At 44.3% G+C, this 16825-nt stretch overlaps 1 protein-coding gene and 1 long non-coding RNA gene across 2 annotated transcripts in view; both read left to right on the forward strand.

Moving 5' to 3' along the window:
- LOC118372830 (annexin A6-like) overlaps positions 1-15818 on the forward strand; it is a 35878-nt gene extending 20060 nt beyond the window's left edge. Inside the window, exons 18-25 of the mRNA XM_052487404.1 lie at positions 5178-5268; positions 6150-6229; positions 6363-6416; positions 6500-6593; positions 8604-8699; positions 8837-8895; positions 10050-10187; positions 14757-15818. Coding sequence (XP_052343364.1) covers positions 5178-5268; positions 6150-6229; positions 6363-6416; positions 6500-6593; positions 8604-8699; positions 8837-8895; positions 10050-10187; positions 14757-14816 — 672 coding nt within the window. The 3' untranslated portion in view covers positions 14817-15818. The remainder of the gene's footprint in view (positions 1-5177; positions 5269-6149; positions 6230-6362; positions 6417-6499; positions 6594-8603; positions 8700-8836; positions 8896-10049; positions 10188-14756) is intronic.
- Positions 6883-8597, forward strand: LOC127913871 (uncharacterized). Its single transcript, XR_008087041.1, has 3 exons — positions 6883-6925; positions 7305-7822; positions 8156-8597. It is a non-coding gene; the product is annotated as an uncharacterized LOC127913871 (long non-coding RNA).
- Positions 15819-16825: the final 1007 nt, after the last annotated feature.

Genomic DNA, 16825 nt, shown 5'->3' on the forward strand with positions numbered 1-16825 from the left:
GGTTCTTGGTCACCTCCCTGACCAAAGCCCTTCTCCCCTGATTGCTCAGTTTGGCCGGGCAGCTCTAGGAAGAGTCTTGGTGGTTCCAAACTTCTTCCATTTAAGAATGATGCAGTCCACTGTGTTCTTGGGCACCTTCAACGCTGCAGATATTTTTTGGTACCCTTCCCCAGATCTGTGTCTCAACACAATCCTGTCTCGGAGCTCTACGGACAATTCCTTCGACCTTATGGCTTTGTTTTTGCTCTGACAACTATTGGACCTTATATAGACAGGTGTGTGCCTTTCCAAATCATGTCCAATCAATTGAACTTACTACAGGTGGACTCCAATGAAGTTGTAGAAACATCTCAAGGATGATCAATGGATGCAGGATGCACCTGAGCTCAATTTCAAGTCTCATAGCAAAGGGTCTGAATACTTATGTAAATACGGTATTTCTGTTTTTGACAATAATTTCAAAGAATCAAATCAAGTTGTATTTGTCACATGCTCTGAATACAACAGGTTTAGACCTTACAGTGAAATGCTGAATACAACAGGTTTAGACCTTACAGTGAAATGCTGAATACAACAGGTGTAGTAGACCTTACAGTGAAATGCTGAATACAACAGGTGTAGTAGACCTTACAGTGAAATGCTGAATACAACAGGTGTAGTAGACCTTACAGTGAAATGCTGAATACAACAGGTTTAGACTTTACAGTGAAATGCTGAATACAACAGGTTTAGACTTTACAGTGAAATGCTGAATACAACAGGTTTAGACCTTACAGTGAAATGCTGAATACAACAGGTTTAGACTTTACAGTGAAATGCTGAATACAACAGGTTTAGACCTTACAGTGAAATGCTGAATACAACAGGTTTAGACCTTACAGTGAAATGCTGAATACAACAGGTTTAGACTTTACAGTGAAATGCTGAATACAACAGGTTTAGACCTTACAGTGAAATGCTGAATACAACAGGTTTAGACTTTACAGTGAAATGCTGAATACAACAGGTTTAGACCTTACAGTGAAATGCTGAATACAACAGGTGTAGTAGACCTTACAGTGAAATGCTGAATACAACAGGTGTAGTAGACCTTACAGTGAAATGCTGAATACAACAGGTGTAGACCTTACAGTGAAATGCTTACTTAACCAACAATGCAGTTTTAAGAAAATAACCCCCCCCCCCAAAAAAAAATAATAATAATTTGATAAGAATAACAAATAATTAAAGAGCAGCAGTAAATAACAATAGCAGGTCTATATACATGGGTTACCGGTACAGAGTCAATGTGTGGGGCCACCGGTTAGTTGAAGTAATATGTACATGTAGGTAGAGTTATTAAAGTGACTATGCATAGATAATAACAGAGAGTAGCATCAGTGTTCCAGAGCAGGGGGGCAATGCAAATAGTCTGGGTAGCCATTTGACCCGATGTTCAGGAGTCTTATGGCTTGGGGGTAGAAGATATTTAGAAGCCTCTTGGACCTTGACTTGGTGCTCCGGTACCGCGCGGTAGCAGAGAGAACAGTCTATGACTAGGGTGGCTGGAGTCTTTGACCATTTTTAGGGCCTTCCTCTGACACTGGCTGGTATAGAGGTCCTGGATGGCAGGAAGCTTAGCCCCGGTGATGTACTGGGTCGAACACACTTCCCTCTGTCGTGCCTTGCAGTTGGAGGCCGAGCAGTTGCCATACCAGGCAGGGATGCAACCCGTCAGGATGCTCTCAAGGGTGCAGCTGTATAACCTTTTGAGGATCTCAGGACCCATGCCAAATCTTTTCAGTCTCCTGAGGGGGAATAGGTTTTGTCATGCACTCTTCACGACTGTCTTGGTGTGCTTGGACCATGTTAGTTTGTTGGTGATGTGGACGCCAAAGAACTTGAAGCTCTAAACCTGCTCCACTACAGCCCCGTCGATGACAATGGGGGAGTGCTCGGTCCTCCTTTTCCTGTAGTCAGGAAGTCCAGGATCCAGTTGTAGAGGGAGGTGTTTAGTCCCAGGGTCCTTAGCTTAGTGATGAGCTTTGAGGGCACTATGGTGATGAACACTGAGCTGTAGTCAACAAATAGCATTCTCACATAGGTGATCCTTTTGTCCAGGTGTGAAAGGGCAGTGTGGAGTGCAATAGAGATTACATCATCTGTGGAACTATTGGTGCGGTTTGCAAATTGGAATGGGTCTAGGGTTTCTGGGATAATGGTGTTGATGTGAGCCGTGACCAGCCTGTCAAAGTACTTCATGGCTACAGACATGTGCTACAGGTTGCTAGTCATTTAGGCAGGTTACCTTAGTGTTCTTGGGCACAGGGACTATGGTGGCCAGCTTGAAACATGTTGGTATTACAGACTCGGTCAGGGAGAGGTTGAAAATGTCAGTGAAGACACTTGCCAATTGGTCAGCGCATGCTCAGAGTACACGTCCTGGTAATCCGTCTGGCCCTGAGGCCTTGTGAATGTTGACCTGTTTAAAAGTCTTACTCACATCGGTTGCGGAGAGAGTGATCACACAGTCGTCCGGAACAGCTGATGCTCTCACGCATGTTTCAGTGTTACTGTGGCCCTGCCACATCCAACATGCGTCGGAGCCGTTGTCACTGGGCAGCTCTCGGCTGTGCTTTCCTTTGTAGTCTGTAAGTGTCAGAGCAGGTGTAGTACGATTCGATCTTAGTCCTGTATTGACGCTTTGCCTGTTTGATGGTTCATCGCAGGTCATAGCGGGATTTCTTATAAGCTTCTGGGTTAGTCCCGCTCCTTGTAAGTGGCAGCTCTACCCTTTAGCTCAGGGCAGATGTTGCCTGTAATCCATGGCTTCTGGTTGGGGTATGTACGTACAGTCACTGTGGGGACGACGTCCTCGATGCACTTATTGATAAAGCCAATGACTGATGTGGTGTACTCCTCAATGCCACGAGAAGAATCCCGGAACATATTCCAGTCTGTGCAAAACAGTCCTGTAGTTTAGCATCTGCTTCATCTGACCACTTTTTTTATAGACCAATTCATTGGTGCTTCCAGCTTTAATTTTAGCTTGGAATCAGGAGGATAGAATTATGGTCAGATTTGCCAAATGGAGGGAGAGCTTTGTACGTGTCTCTGTGTGTGGAGGAAAGGTGGTCTAGAATGTTTTCCATCTGGTTGCACATTTAACATGCTGATAGAAATGAATTAAAACTGATTTGAGTTTCCCTGCATTAAAGTCTCCGGACACTAGGAGCGCCGCCTCTGGATGAGCGTTTTCCTGTTTGCTTATGGCGGTATGCAGCTCATTGAGTGCGGTTTTAGTGCCAGCATTGGTCTGTGGTGGTATGTAGACCGCTACGAAAAATACAGATGAAAACTCTCTAGGTAGATAGTGTGGTCCACAGCTTATCATGAGATACTCTACCTCAGGCGACCAAAAATTTTAGACTTCCTTAGATATTGTGCACCAGCTGCTGTTTACATAAATGCATAGGCCCCTGTGTCTTACCAGAGGCTGCTGTTCTGTCCTGCTGATAGAGTGTATAACCCGCCAGCTGTATGTTATCAATGTTGTCGTTCAGCCACGACTCGGTGAAACATAAGATATAGTTTTTAATGTCCCTTTGGCAGAATAAACGTGCTTTCAGTTCGTCCCATTTATTTCCCAGCGTTTGAACGTTAGCTAGCAGGACGGAAGGCAAGGGCAGATTGACACTCATCACCTGATGTTCACAAGGCGCCCTGATCTCTTTCCACTAAGTCTCCGTTTCCTTCTCCAGCGAATAACGGGGATCTGGGCCAGGTCGGGGGTGTTAAATCTCTACCGTCCAACTCATTGGGTATCTGGGCCAGGTCGGGGGTGTTAAATCTCTACCGTCCAACTCATTGGGTATCTGGGCCAGGTCGGGGGTGTTAAATCTCTACCGTCCAACTCATTGGGTATCTGGGCCAGGTCGGGGTGTTATATCTCTACCGTCCAACTCATTGGGTATCTGGGCCAGGTCGGGGGTGTTAAATCTCTACCGTCCAACTCATTGGGTATCTGGGCCAGGTCGGGGGTGTTAAATCTCTACCGTCCAACTCATTGGGTATCTGGGCCAGGTCGGGGGTGTTAAATCTCTACCGTCCAACTCATTGGGTATCTGGGCCAGGTCGGGGGTGTTAAATCTCTACCGTCCAACTCATTGGGTATCTGGGCCAGGTCGGGGTGTTATATCTCTACCGTCCAACTCATTGGGTATCTGGGCCAGGTCGGGGGTGTTATATCTCTACCGTCCGGCTCATTGTGTATCTGGGCCAGGTCGGGGGTGTTAAATCTCTACCGTCCAACTCATTGGGTATCTGGGCCAGGTCGGGGGTGTTATATCTCTACCGTCCAACTCATTGGGTATCTGGGCCAGGTCGGGGGTGTTATATCTCTACCGTCCGGCTCATTGTGTATCTGGGCCAGGTCGGGGGTGTTAAATCTCTACCGTCCAACTCATTGGGTATCTGGGCCAGGTCGGGGGTGTTATATCTCTACCGTCCAACTCATTGGGTATCTGGGCCAGGTCGGGGGTGTTATATCTCTACCGTCCGGCTCATTGTGTATCTGGGCCAGGTCGGGGGTGTTAAATCTCTACCGTCCAACTCATTGGGTATCTGGGCCAGGTCGGGGGTGTTAAATCTCTACCGTCCAACTCATTGTGTATCTGGGCCAGGTCGGGGGTGTTAAATCTCTACCGTCCAACTCATTGGGTATCTGGGCCAGGTCGGGGGTGTTATATCTCTACCGTCCGGCTCATTGTGTATCTGGGCCAGGTCGGGGGTGTTAAATCTCTACCGTCCAACTCATTGGGTATCTGGGCCAGGTCGGGGGTGTTATATCTCTACCGTCCGGCTCATTGTGTATCTGGGCCAGGTCGGGGGTGTTATATCTCTACCGTCCAACTCATTGGGTATCTGGGCCAGGTCGGGGGTGTTAAATCTCTACCGTCCAACTCATTGGGTATCTGGGCCAGGTCGGGGGTGTTATATCTCTACCGTCCGGCTCATTGTGTATCTGGGCCAGGTCGGGGGTGTTATATCTCTACCGTCCAACTCATTGGGTATCTGGGCTATCATTTATCATTTAGAAGACTAGAAATGGATTTGATGTTGGCTGCTCAAACAAACCAGAATGACAACACCCGTTTCCTATTCCGGGAGTCACACAAACTGGTTCAATATTTTTCCAGGGGGCGGGGACAGATGAACACGCTCTGATTGAGATCCTGGTAACCAGGAGCAACGAGGAGATCCATGCCATGAACGTTGCCTACGAGGATGGTGAGGCTTATAGCGCCCTTTAAAAGATATACAATCACTAATCACTATTCTACAATGTAGAAAATATACAATCACTAATCACTATTCTACAATGTAGAAAATATACAATCACTAATCACTATTCTACAATGTAGAAAATATACAATCACTAATCACTATTCTACAATGTAGAAAATATACAATCACTAATCACTATTCTACAATGTAGAAAATATACAATCACTAATCACTATTCTACAATGTAGAAAATATACAATCACTAATCACTATTCTACAATGTAGAAAATATACAATCACTAATCACTATTCTACAATGTAGAAAATATACAATCACTAATCACTATTCTACAATGTAGAAAATATACAATCACTAATCACTATTCTACAATGTAGAAAATATACAATCACTAATCACTATTCTACAATGTAGAAAATAGTCCAAATAAAGAAAAATCCTTGAATGAGTAGGTGTGTACCAAACTTTTGACTGGTACTGTATATATGCATATAGCAATTATTGGTACCATGATATTTGTATTGCGGACTCTGACATCGCTCGTTCTGATATTTCTTCATTTTTATTTGTTGCGGTATTTGTGTGTATTGTTTTTATATTGTTAAGTAATACTGCACTGTTGGAGCGAGAAACATCAGCATTTCTCTGCACCTGCGATAACATCTGCGTAATATGTGTTCGCAACTAATACAATATGACTTGCTCTTTGAACTGTGGTACCTATCGTTGCCTTTAGGGGGAGCCAGTTCTTCTAGTAGCTGTTACTAAACCATAACACACTGAAGCATTAACAGTTATTGTAGCTAGAAACACCTGTGATGCATGAATAATAGCCTTGTATTAACCTGGGTCTGATGTCTTGCAGGCTATAAGAAGAGCATGGAGGAAGCTATCCAGTCAGACACCTCAGGGCGCTTCAGTCAGATCCTCACGTCGCTGGTCCAGGTAACGTTTATTCCCTCGTACCGTACATCTACAAAACAAAGGGACATAATATGGGCCGTCTGTATAATTCTATAGGGATGAGTGAAATCTATTCTACATAACAATTCCTGCCGTGCTCTTCCTCCCCCACCAGGGGGCGAGAGAGCAGGGTCCGGCGGACTGGGACAGAGCATTGGTGGACGCCCAGGTGAGTACATCATGCAACATGACTCTCGCTTGTTCGATTTTTCAACGGGGTTTATTGTGGAATAGTGTTGATGCTCTTTTCAGGAACTGGCCGATGCCTGTAACGAAGACTCTGACGACATGGAGATTAAATTCATGAGTATCCTCTGTACCAGGAGCTTCCCACATCTCAGGAGAGGTACCAGAGAAACACTATTTAATCACTACTGACCACATCTCAGGAGAGGTACCAGAGAAACACTATTTAATCACTACTGACCACATCTCAGGAGAGGTACCAGAGAAACACTATTTAATCACTACTGACCACATCTCAGAGAGGTACCAGATAAACACTATTTAATCACTACTGACCACATCTCAGAGAGGTACCAGAGAAACACTGTTTAACCACTACTGACCACATCTCAGGAGAGGTACCAGTGAAACACTATTTAATCACTACTGACCACATCTCAGAGAGGTACCAGAGAAACACTATTTAATCACTACTGACCACATCTCAGAGAGGTACCAGATAAACACTATTTAATCACTACTGACCACATCTCAGAGAGGTACCAGATAAACACTATTTAATCACTACTGACCACATCTCAGAGAGGTACCAGATAAACACTATTTAATCACTACTGACCACATCTAAGAGAGGTACCAGATAAACACTATTTAATCACTACTGACCACATCTCAGGAGAGGTACCAGATAAACACTATTTAATCACTACTGACCACATCTAAGAGAGGTACCAGATAAACACTATTTAATCACTACTGACCACATCTCAGGAGAGGTACCAGATAAACACTATTTAATCACTACTGACCACATCTCAGAGAGGTACCAGAGAAACACTATTTAATCACTACTGACCACATCTCAGGAGAGGTACCAGATAAACACTATTTAATCACTACTGACCACATCTCAGAGAGGTACCAGATAAACACTATTTAATCACTACTGACCACATCTCAGAGAGGTACCAGATAAACACTATTTAATCACTACTGACCACATCTCAGGAGAGGTACCAGAGAAACACTATTTAATCACTACTGACCACATCTCAGAGAGGTACCAGATAAACACTATTTAATCACTACTGACCACATCTCAGAGAGGTACCAGATAAACACTATTTAATCACTACTGACCACATCTCAGAGAGGTACCAGATAAACACTATTTAATCACTACTGACCACATCTCAGAGAGGTACCAGAGAAACACTATTTAATCACTACTGACCACATCTCAGAGAGGTACCAGATAAACACTATTTAATCACTACTGACCACATCTCAGAGAGGTACCAGAGAAACACTATTTAATCACTACTGACCACATCTCAGAGAGGTACCAGATAAACACTATTTAATCACTACTGACCACATCTCAGAGAGGTACCAGATAAACACTATTTAATCACTACTGACCACATCTCAGGAGAGGTACCAGATAAACACTATTTAATCACTACTGACCACATCTCAGAGAGGTACCAGAGAAACACTATTTAATCACTACTGACCACATCTCAGGAGAGGTACCAGATAAACACTATTTAATCACTACTGACCACATCTCAGAGAGGTACCAGATAAACACTATTTAACCACTACTGACCACATCTCAGAGAGGTACCAGATAAACACTATTTAATCACTACTGACCACATCTCAGGAGAGGTACCAGATAAACACTATTTAATCACTACTGACCACATCTCAGGAGAGGTACCAGAGAAACACTATTTAATCACTACTGACCACATCTCAGAGAGGTACCAGATAAACACTATTTAATCACTACTGACCACATCTCAGAGAGGTACCAGATAAACACTATTTAATCACTACTGACCACATCTCAGAGAGGTACCAGAGAAACACTATTTAATCACTACTGACCACATCTCAGAGAGGTACCAGATAAACACTATTTAATCACTACTGACCACATCTCAGAGAGGTACCAGAGAAACACTATTTAATCACTACTGACCACATCTCAGAGAGGTACCAGATAAACACTATTTAATCACTACTGACCACATCTCAGAGAGGTACCAGAGAAACACTATTTAATCACTAATGCAATATTAGATTATTGGACATAAAAGCTTCGATGTCTGGCTTTTACAATCGAAGAAAGACATGTAATTTAGATGTTTTTTCTTCTCAGTGTTCCAAGAGTTTGTTCGATGCAGCAATAAGGACATCGAACAGATCATCAAGAATGAGATGTCTGGAGACGTGAAACAGGCCATGTATGGCATAGGTAATAAGGCATTTGATTGGATGGCTTCTTCAGTTTGACCCTTGACTCCAGAGTGGAGTATAGGCCATTGAGGCTGTTGACAAATACAGCCTTGTTTTGTTGTGGTTGACCTATCATATCTCTCTTTCTCGTTGCAGTTCGGAGTGTAAAGAACCAGCCTAGTTACATTGCAGAGCGCCTGTACAAAGCCATGAAGGTAGGTCTATTTCTGATGCTTTTTCCAAACGGCTCCCATCGCAGTCCAGCCATGTTTCACTGCCCGTGGATAGCTAGCGAAATCCAGTTTTTACTAGGCTAGCTGTTAGTACGAGCAGGCCTAAAGGGGATGGTTTTTCTAACCACTTCATGTTGTTGTTTCTGTCTTCCTGCTAGAGCAGGCTATGTATGTTTTGTTGTGTTTTGTATTGTGTTTTGTATTGTATTGTGTTTTGTATTGTGTTTTGTGTGGACCCCAAAAAGCTGTTGCTTCATCGACAGTGAATACTAGGGATCCAACGACACTGAACTAAAATATAAACACAACATGTAAAGTGTTGGTCCCATGTTTCATGAGCTGAAATTAAAGATCCCAGAAATGTTCCAGACGCACAAACATATTATTTCTCTCAAATGTTGTGAACAAATGTGTTTACATCCCATGTCAGTGATCATTTCTCCTTTACCAAGATAATCCATCCACCTGACAGGTGTGGCATATCAAGAAGCTGATTAAAGGAGCATGATTATTACACAGGTGCACCTTGTGCTGGGGGACAATAAAAGGCCTCTCTGAAATGTGCAGTTTTGTCACACAACACAATGTCACTGATGTCTCAAGATTTTAAGGGAGCGTCAATTGACATGCTGACTTCAGGAATGTCCACCAGACCTGTTGCCAGATAATTTAATGTTGATTTCTCTACCATAAGCCGTCTCCAACGTCGTTTTAGAGAATTTTGGTGTACATCCAACCGGCCTCACAACCGCAGACCACGTGTACGGTGTGGTGTGGGTGAGCGGTTTGCTGATGTCAACATTGTGAATAGAGTGCCCCATGGTGAGGTTATGGTATGGGCAGGCATTAGCTACGATGAACATTTTACCAATAGCAATTTGAATGCACAAAAAGACTGAGATAATAATAATAATAATAATAATAATAATAATAATAATAATATAATATATAATAATACAGAGATAAGATCCTGAGGCACATTGTGTTTTAAGTATCTGTGACCAACAGATGCATATCTGTATTCCCAGTCATGTGAAATCTATAGATTAGGGCCTTGTGAAATTAGAGGGGGGTATTTTATATATTTTTGATCAGTATATGTGTGTATAAACATGTTTTCTCTGTTCTCTCTGCAGTGTATTGGCACAGACGACAGGGCTCTGATCCGCATCATGGTCTCACGCAGTGAAGTCGATCTTTTCAATATCCGCAAAGAGTTCAAGGAGACTCACGACTGTTCTCTCCATGAATTCATCCAGGTAGAGACCATGGTTGTAAGTTTTCATATTTTACATGTCGAGTGACACACTACTGTCTACTACACTTTGCACGTCCCTTTACATGCCCCTGTACACCCTCGGGGTGTGTCTGTGTGTCTGTCTGTGTGTGTGTCTGTGTGTGTCTGTGTGTGTCTGTGTGTGTGTGTCTGTGTGTGTGTCTGTGTGTGCGTGTCTGTGTGCGTGTCTGTGTGTGTGTCTGTGTGTGTGTCTGTGTGTGTGTGCGTGTCTGTGTGTGTGTGTGTCTGTGTGTGTGTCTGTGCGTGTGTGTGTGTGTGTCTGTGTGTGTGTCTGTGCGTCTGTGTGTGTGTGTGTGTGTGTGTGTTGTGTGTGTGTTGTGTGTTCTGTTGCACTAACTGTGCTGCTACACATCCTATTTCCGTTCGAGACGGGTGGAACGGGGAACGGTGCTCTATAGCTTCCTGTGTCGGGCGGGGCTTGTGGGGCTGCGGCTGCCATACAGCTGTTTAGGAATTTCCCCTGACTTCCTCTCTGAAGGCCGACACCCGTGATTGGCTGGAATATGTCGAGGCAGGAAGTGCCCAATAACAGGTCTATACTGACTCTCACATGTAAAATGTCGAGGCAGGAAGTGCCCAATAACAGGTCTATACTGACTCTCACATGTAAAATGTTGAGGCAGGAAGTGCCCAATAACAGGTCTATACTGACTCTCACATGTAAAAGACCTGGGTTGTGTACTGAATGGCACCCTGTTCCTCTACGGGCCCGGGTTGAAAGTAGTGCACTATATAGAACCTAGAGTAGGGTTTAATTTAGGACACATTCACCAGTACTAACTTATGCAGGTGAGGGTGACCCTTAAATAATGTCAATGATATCATCTATGTACCAGAGGGGGATATAAGAGCTATAATGGAATGGTTGGGGATTGATATACTGATTGGTTGAAAGAGTCGTGAAGTCACGTGCTGTGAATACAGTCGCTGTGTCATTAAAATACAATAAAAAATCTAATCCGATCTGGAGACGTTCTTTATTGCCGTCAGCGTAAAGTAAATTGCCGTTTTGCTAATTGAATGTATTTCAAAACCGATTGGGAACTTAGATTCTGATATGTTATAACTTCTTTGATTTCTATAAATGTCTGTCCACTAACCCTGTGTGTCTGTCCACTAACCCTGTGTGTCTGTCCACTAACCCTGTGTGTCTGTCCACTAACCCTGTGTGTCTGTCCACTAACCCTGTGTGTCTGTCCACTAACCCTGTGTGTCTGTCCACTAACCCTGTGTGTCTGTCCACTAACCCTGTGTGTCTGTCCACTAACCCTGTGTGTCTGTCCACTAACCCTGTGTGTCTGTCCACTAACCCTGTGTGTCTGTCCACTAACCCTGTGTGTCTGTTCACTAACCCTGTGTGTCTGTCCACTAACCCTGTGTGTCTGTTCACTAACCCTGTGTGTCTGTCCACTAACCCTGTGTGTCTGTTCACTAACCCTGTGTGTCTGTCACTAACCCTGTGTGTCTGTCCACTAACCCTGTGTGTCTGTCCACTAACCCTGTGTGTCTGTCCACTAACCCTGTGTGTCTGTCCACTAACCCTGTGTGTCTGTCCACTAACCCTGTGTGTCTGTCCCTGTCTGTCCACTAACCCTGTGTGTCTGTCCACTAACCCTGTGTGTCTGTCCAACCCTGTGTGTCTGTCCACTAACCCTGTGTGTCTGTCCCTTAACCCTGTGTGTCTGTCCACTAACCCTGTGTGTCTGTCCCTTAACCCTGTGTGTCTGTCCACTAACCCTGTGTGTCTGTCCACTAACCCTGTGTGTCTGTCCACTAACCCTGTGTGTCTGTCCACTAACCCTGTGTGTCTGTTCACTAACCCTGTGTGTCTGTCCACTAACCCTGTGTGTCTGTCCACTAACCCTGTGTGTCTGTCCACTAACCCTGTGTGTCTGTCCACTAACCCTGTGTGTCTGTCCACTAACCCTGTGTGTCTGTCCCTTAACCCTGTGTGTCTGTCCACTAACCCTGTGTGTCTGTCCCTTAACCCTGTGTGTCTGTCCACTAACCCTGTGTGTCTGTCCACTAACCCTGTGTGTCTGTCCACTAACCCTGTGTGTCTGTCCACTAACCCTGTGTGTCTGTCCACTAACCCTGTGTGTCTGTCCACTAACCCTGTGTGTCTGTCCACTAACCCTGTGTGTCTGTCCCTTAACCCTGTGTGTCTGTCCCTTAACCCTGTGTGTCTGTCCACTAACCCTGTGTGTCTGTCCCCTAACCCTGTGTGTCTGTCCCTTAACCCTGTGTGTCTGTCCACTAACCCTGTGTGTCTGTCCACTAACCCTGTGTGTCTGTCCACTAACCCTGTGTGTCTGTCCACTAACCCTGTGTGTCTGTCCCTTAACCCTGTGTGTCTGTCCACTAACCCTGTGTGTCTGTTCACTAACCCTGTGTGTCTGTCCACTAACCCTGTGTGTCTGTCCACTAACCCTGTGTGTCTGTGTGATGTACTGTATGTATCTCTGTGATGTACTGTTTGATGTACTGTATGTGTCTCTGTGATGTACTGTACTGTGTGTCTCTGTGATGTACTGTATGTATCTCTGTGATGTACTGTATGTATCTCTGTGATGTACTGTATGTATCTCTGTGATGTACTGTATGTATCTCTGTGATGTACTGTATGTATCTCTGTGATGTACTGTATGTGTCTCTGTGATGTACTGTATGTATCTCTGTGATGTACTGTATGTGTCTCTGTGATGTACTGTATGTATCTCTGTGATGTACTGTATGTATCTCTGTGATGTACTGTATGTATCTCTGTGATGTACTGTATGTATCTCTGTGATGTACTGTATGTATCTGTGATGTACTGTATGTATCTCTGTGATGTACTGTATGTATCTCTGTGATGTACTGTATGTGTCTCTGTGATGTACTGTATGTATCTCTGTGATGTACTGTATGTGTCTCTGTGATGTACTGTATGTATCTCTGTGATGTACTGTATGTATCTCTGTGATGTACTGTATGTATCTCTGTGATGTACTGTATGTATCTCTGTGATGTACTGTATGTATCTCTGTGATGTACTGTATGTATCTCTGTGATGTACTGTATGTATCTCTGTGATGTACTGTATGTATCTCTGTGATGTACTGTATGTATCTCTGTGATGTACTGTATGTGTCTCTGTGATGTACTGTATGTATCTCTGTGATGTACTGTATGTATCTCTGTGATGTACTGTATGTATCTCTGTGATGTACTGTATGTATCTCTGTGATGTACTGTATGTATCTCTGTGATGTACTGTATGTATCTCTGTGATGTACTGTATGTATCTCTGTGATGTACTGTATGTATCTCTGTGATGTACTGTATGTATCTCTGTGATGTACTGTTTGATGTACTGTATGTGTCTCTGTGATGTACTGTACTGTGTGTCTCTGTGTTACTGTGTCTGTGTGACATTATTGAGTTGAAAATGTTTTTACTGTGGGAGCTGTTCATATACCTAACTGATTACCCCACTCTGAATAACTTAGAATATGTATATAGCTATATAATATATGATATAAATAACCAATAAGGCCCGAGGGGGTGTGGTATATGGCCAATATACCACGGCTAAGGGCTGTTCTTAGGCACAACGCAACGCGGAGTACCTGCATACAGCCCTTAGCTGTGGTATATTGGCCAATATACCACAAACCCCAGAGGTGACTTATTGTTATTATAAACTGTTTACCAATGTAATTATAAGAGTAAAAACAACCCAGTTTATAACTTAGATTATATCACATATTATATAACTTAGATTATGACCTGGGTGGTTCGAGCCCTGAATGCTGATTGGCTGACAGCCGTGGTATATCAGACCGTATACCACGGTTCGTCAGGTCTAAGAACAGCCCTGAGCCGTGGTATATTGGCCATACCCCCTCAGATCTTATTGGTTAATTATATAATATATGATATAATAACATATACTGTATAAACACTCAGTAAAAGAGACCCTAAATACTCCTTCCTCTCCTGTATGCATCCCCTGCTGTGCCACCAGAGACTCTGGGTTCGCGCCCAGGCTCTGTCGTAACCGGCCGCGACCGGGAGGTCCGTGGGGTGACGCACAATTGGCCTAGCATCGTCCGGGTTAGGGAGGGCTTGGTCGGTAGGGATGTCCTTGTCTCATCGCGCACCAGCGACTCCTGTGGCGGGCCGGGCGCAGTGCGCGCTAACCAAGGTTGCCAGGTGCACGGTGTTTCCTCCGACACATTGGTGCGGCTGGCTTCCGGGGTTGGATGCACGCTGTGTTAAGAAGCAGTACGGCTTGGTTGGGTTGTGTATCGCAGGACGCATGACTTTCAACCTTCGTCTCTCCCGAGCCCGTACGGGAGTTGTAGCGATGAGACAAGATAGTAGCTACTAAACAATTGGACACCACGAAAATGGGGAGAAAAAGGGGTGCAATTCACACAAAAAACAACAAACAAAAAAAATTTTTGTATGCATCCCAAATGGTCCCCTATTATTATATAGTGCCATTTGGGACGGTGTCTGTTTTAGTAAGTTCCTAAAAAGCTGCTGCTTCCTCTCTCAGGGTGATACCTCAGGGGACTACCGTAAGACCCTGCTGATGCTGTGTGGAGGACAAGACTAGAACCAGAACCACCCAGCAGGCTTCCAGAAGGCTCTAGAACACTCTAGAACTAGAACCACCCAGCAGGCTTCCAGAAGGCTCCAGAACACCAGTGGAGCTTCTGGAACACTCTAGAACACCAACTGAAGCTGTCAATCTACCGGTCAACTGTGCTGTGTATACATCCACATAGTCAGTCTGCTCTGTTTGTCCCTCACCGCTGCCACTCCTCTGCCAAAGTGACCTATGACCTCAACAGCCTCCCCACAGAGTCTCTGTTCCTTTCTTCTTTCCTAGCTTTCCTCAAGTAATCACAGATCTAAATTGGTTCAAGTGATGTTCATAACCTTGCTATGCTTACACCAATCCATAACTAATGATGCATTTTTAAATTACTGGAACATTGGAGCTCTGTGTTGTCACCTCTGTGTCAGATAGCTGTCACCTCTGTGTCAGATAGCTGTCACCTCTGTGTCAGATAGCTGTCACCTCTGTGTCAGATAGCTGTCACCTCTGTGTCAGATAGCTGTCACCTCTGTGTCAGATAGCTGTCACCTCTGTGTCAGATAGCTGTCACCTCTGTGTCAGATAGCTGTCACCTCTGTGTCAGATAGCTGTCACCTCTGTGTCAGATAGCTGTCACCTCTGTGTCAGATAGCTGTCACCTCTGTGTCAGATAGTTGTCACCTCTGTGTCAGATAGCTGTCACCTCTGTGTCAGATAGCTGTCACCTCTGTGTCAGATAGTTGTCACCTCTGTGTCAGTCTTTTTCATGTCAAATATTTTTTTCTTCTTCTTTTTTTTCCCAGAACCCCTGTAGTGTTAGTGGTATTTACATTGAAAGTGAGAGATAGGAAACTGCTTGGCTATGTGTCTATCAACCTATTGAGGGCTTGAAGTGTTTTGTATGGCGCTTCTACAATGCAATAGGTCAATAGGTCATCCATCCAATGAATACTGTATGGTTTTAGGAACGTTACATTGTGTCTCCTGATAATAAAAGGAATTTGTCGTAGTACCGTATTCTGTTTGGAATTTATTTTTTGAAAACAGATTTGAATGATAAGATATGACCTATATTGGTATAAATGCATACAATTTTGGAAACTGCATTGAATACATTTTCAACGAAATTGCTCTTAGGTCCACATTTCTGTGTAATATGCACCGATTACGGGGTAATGACTCAGTAATGCCCTGACTCAGTAATGACTCAGTAATGCCCTGACTCAGTAATGACTCAGTAATGCCCTGACTCAGTAATGACTCAGTAATGCCCTGTGTTGATTTCCTCTTGACAGTGCTGCAGATACAACAGGATCAGGGTTACGGCCATGTCAACATCTCTATTTACCAGAATGGTACCTTATCCCTTATATAGTCCACTACTTTTGACCACAACCCTATGGGCCCTGGTCAAAAGTAGTGCACTATATAGGGAATAGGGTGCCATTGGGCCCTGATCAAAAGCAGTGCACTATATAGGGAATAGAATGCTATTTGGACCTTGTCAGTGGTTCACTATGTTTAACTACCTGGGTAGCTTCTGGGTACCGTTCAGTGATTAAATATTGGTATTGGCAGAGGGACACTGGGCAGAGATTCAGAATCAGGAAACTGATCCTGAATGGCTCCCTATTCGCTACATATAGTGAATTACTTTTAACCAGAGCCCTATGGCACCCTATTCCCTATATAGTGCACTACTTTTAACAAGAGCCCTATGGGTCCAGGCCAAAAGTAGTACACTATTTAGGCAATAGCAAATGGTACTCTATTCGGAATAGGCTACTACTTTGGATACGGACTTTGTATAATTCACTCTCTGCCTCTCCCACTCACTGCCTCTCCCACTCGCTGCCTCTCCCCCTCGCTGCCTCTCCCACTCTCTTCTCTCCCACTCACTGCCTCTCCCACTCACTGCCTCTCCCACTCTCTTCTCTCCCACTCACTGCCTCTCCCCCTCGCTGCCTCTCCCACTCACTGCCTCTCCCTCTGCCTCTCCCTCACCCTCTCCCACTCGCTGCCTC

This window comes from Oncorhynchus keta, chromosome 30 (assembly GCF_023373465.1).
Source record: "Oncorhynchus keta strain PuntledgeMale-10-30-2019 chromosome 30, Oket_V2, whole genome shotgun sequence".
Lineage (NCBI taxonomy): Eukaryota > Metazoa > Chordata > Actinopteri > Salmoniformes > Salmonidae > Oncorhynchus > Oncorhynchus keta.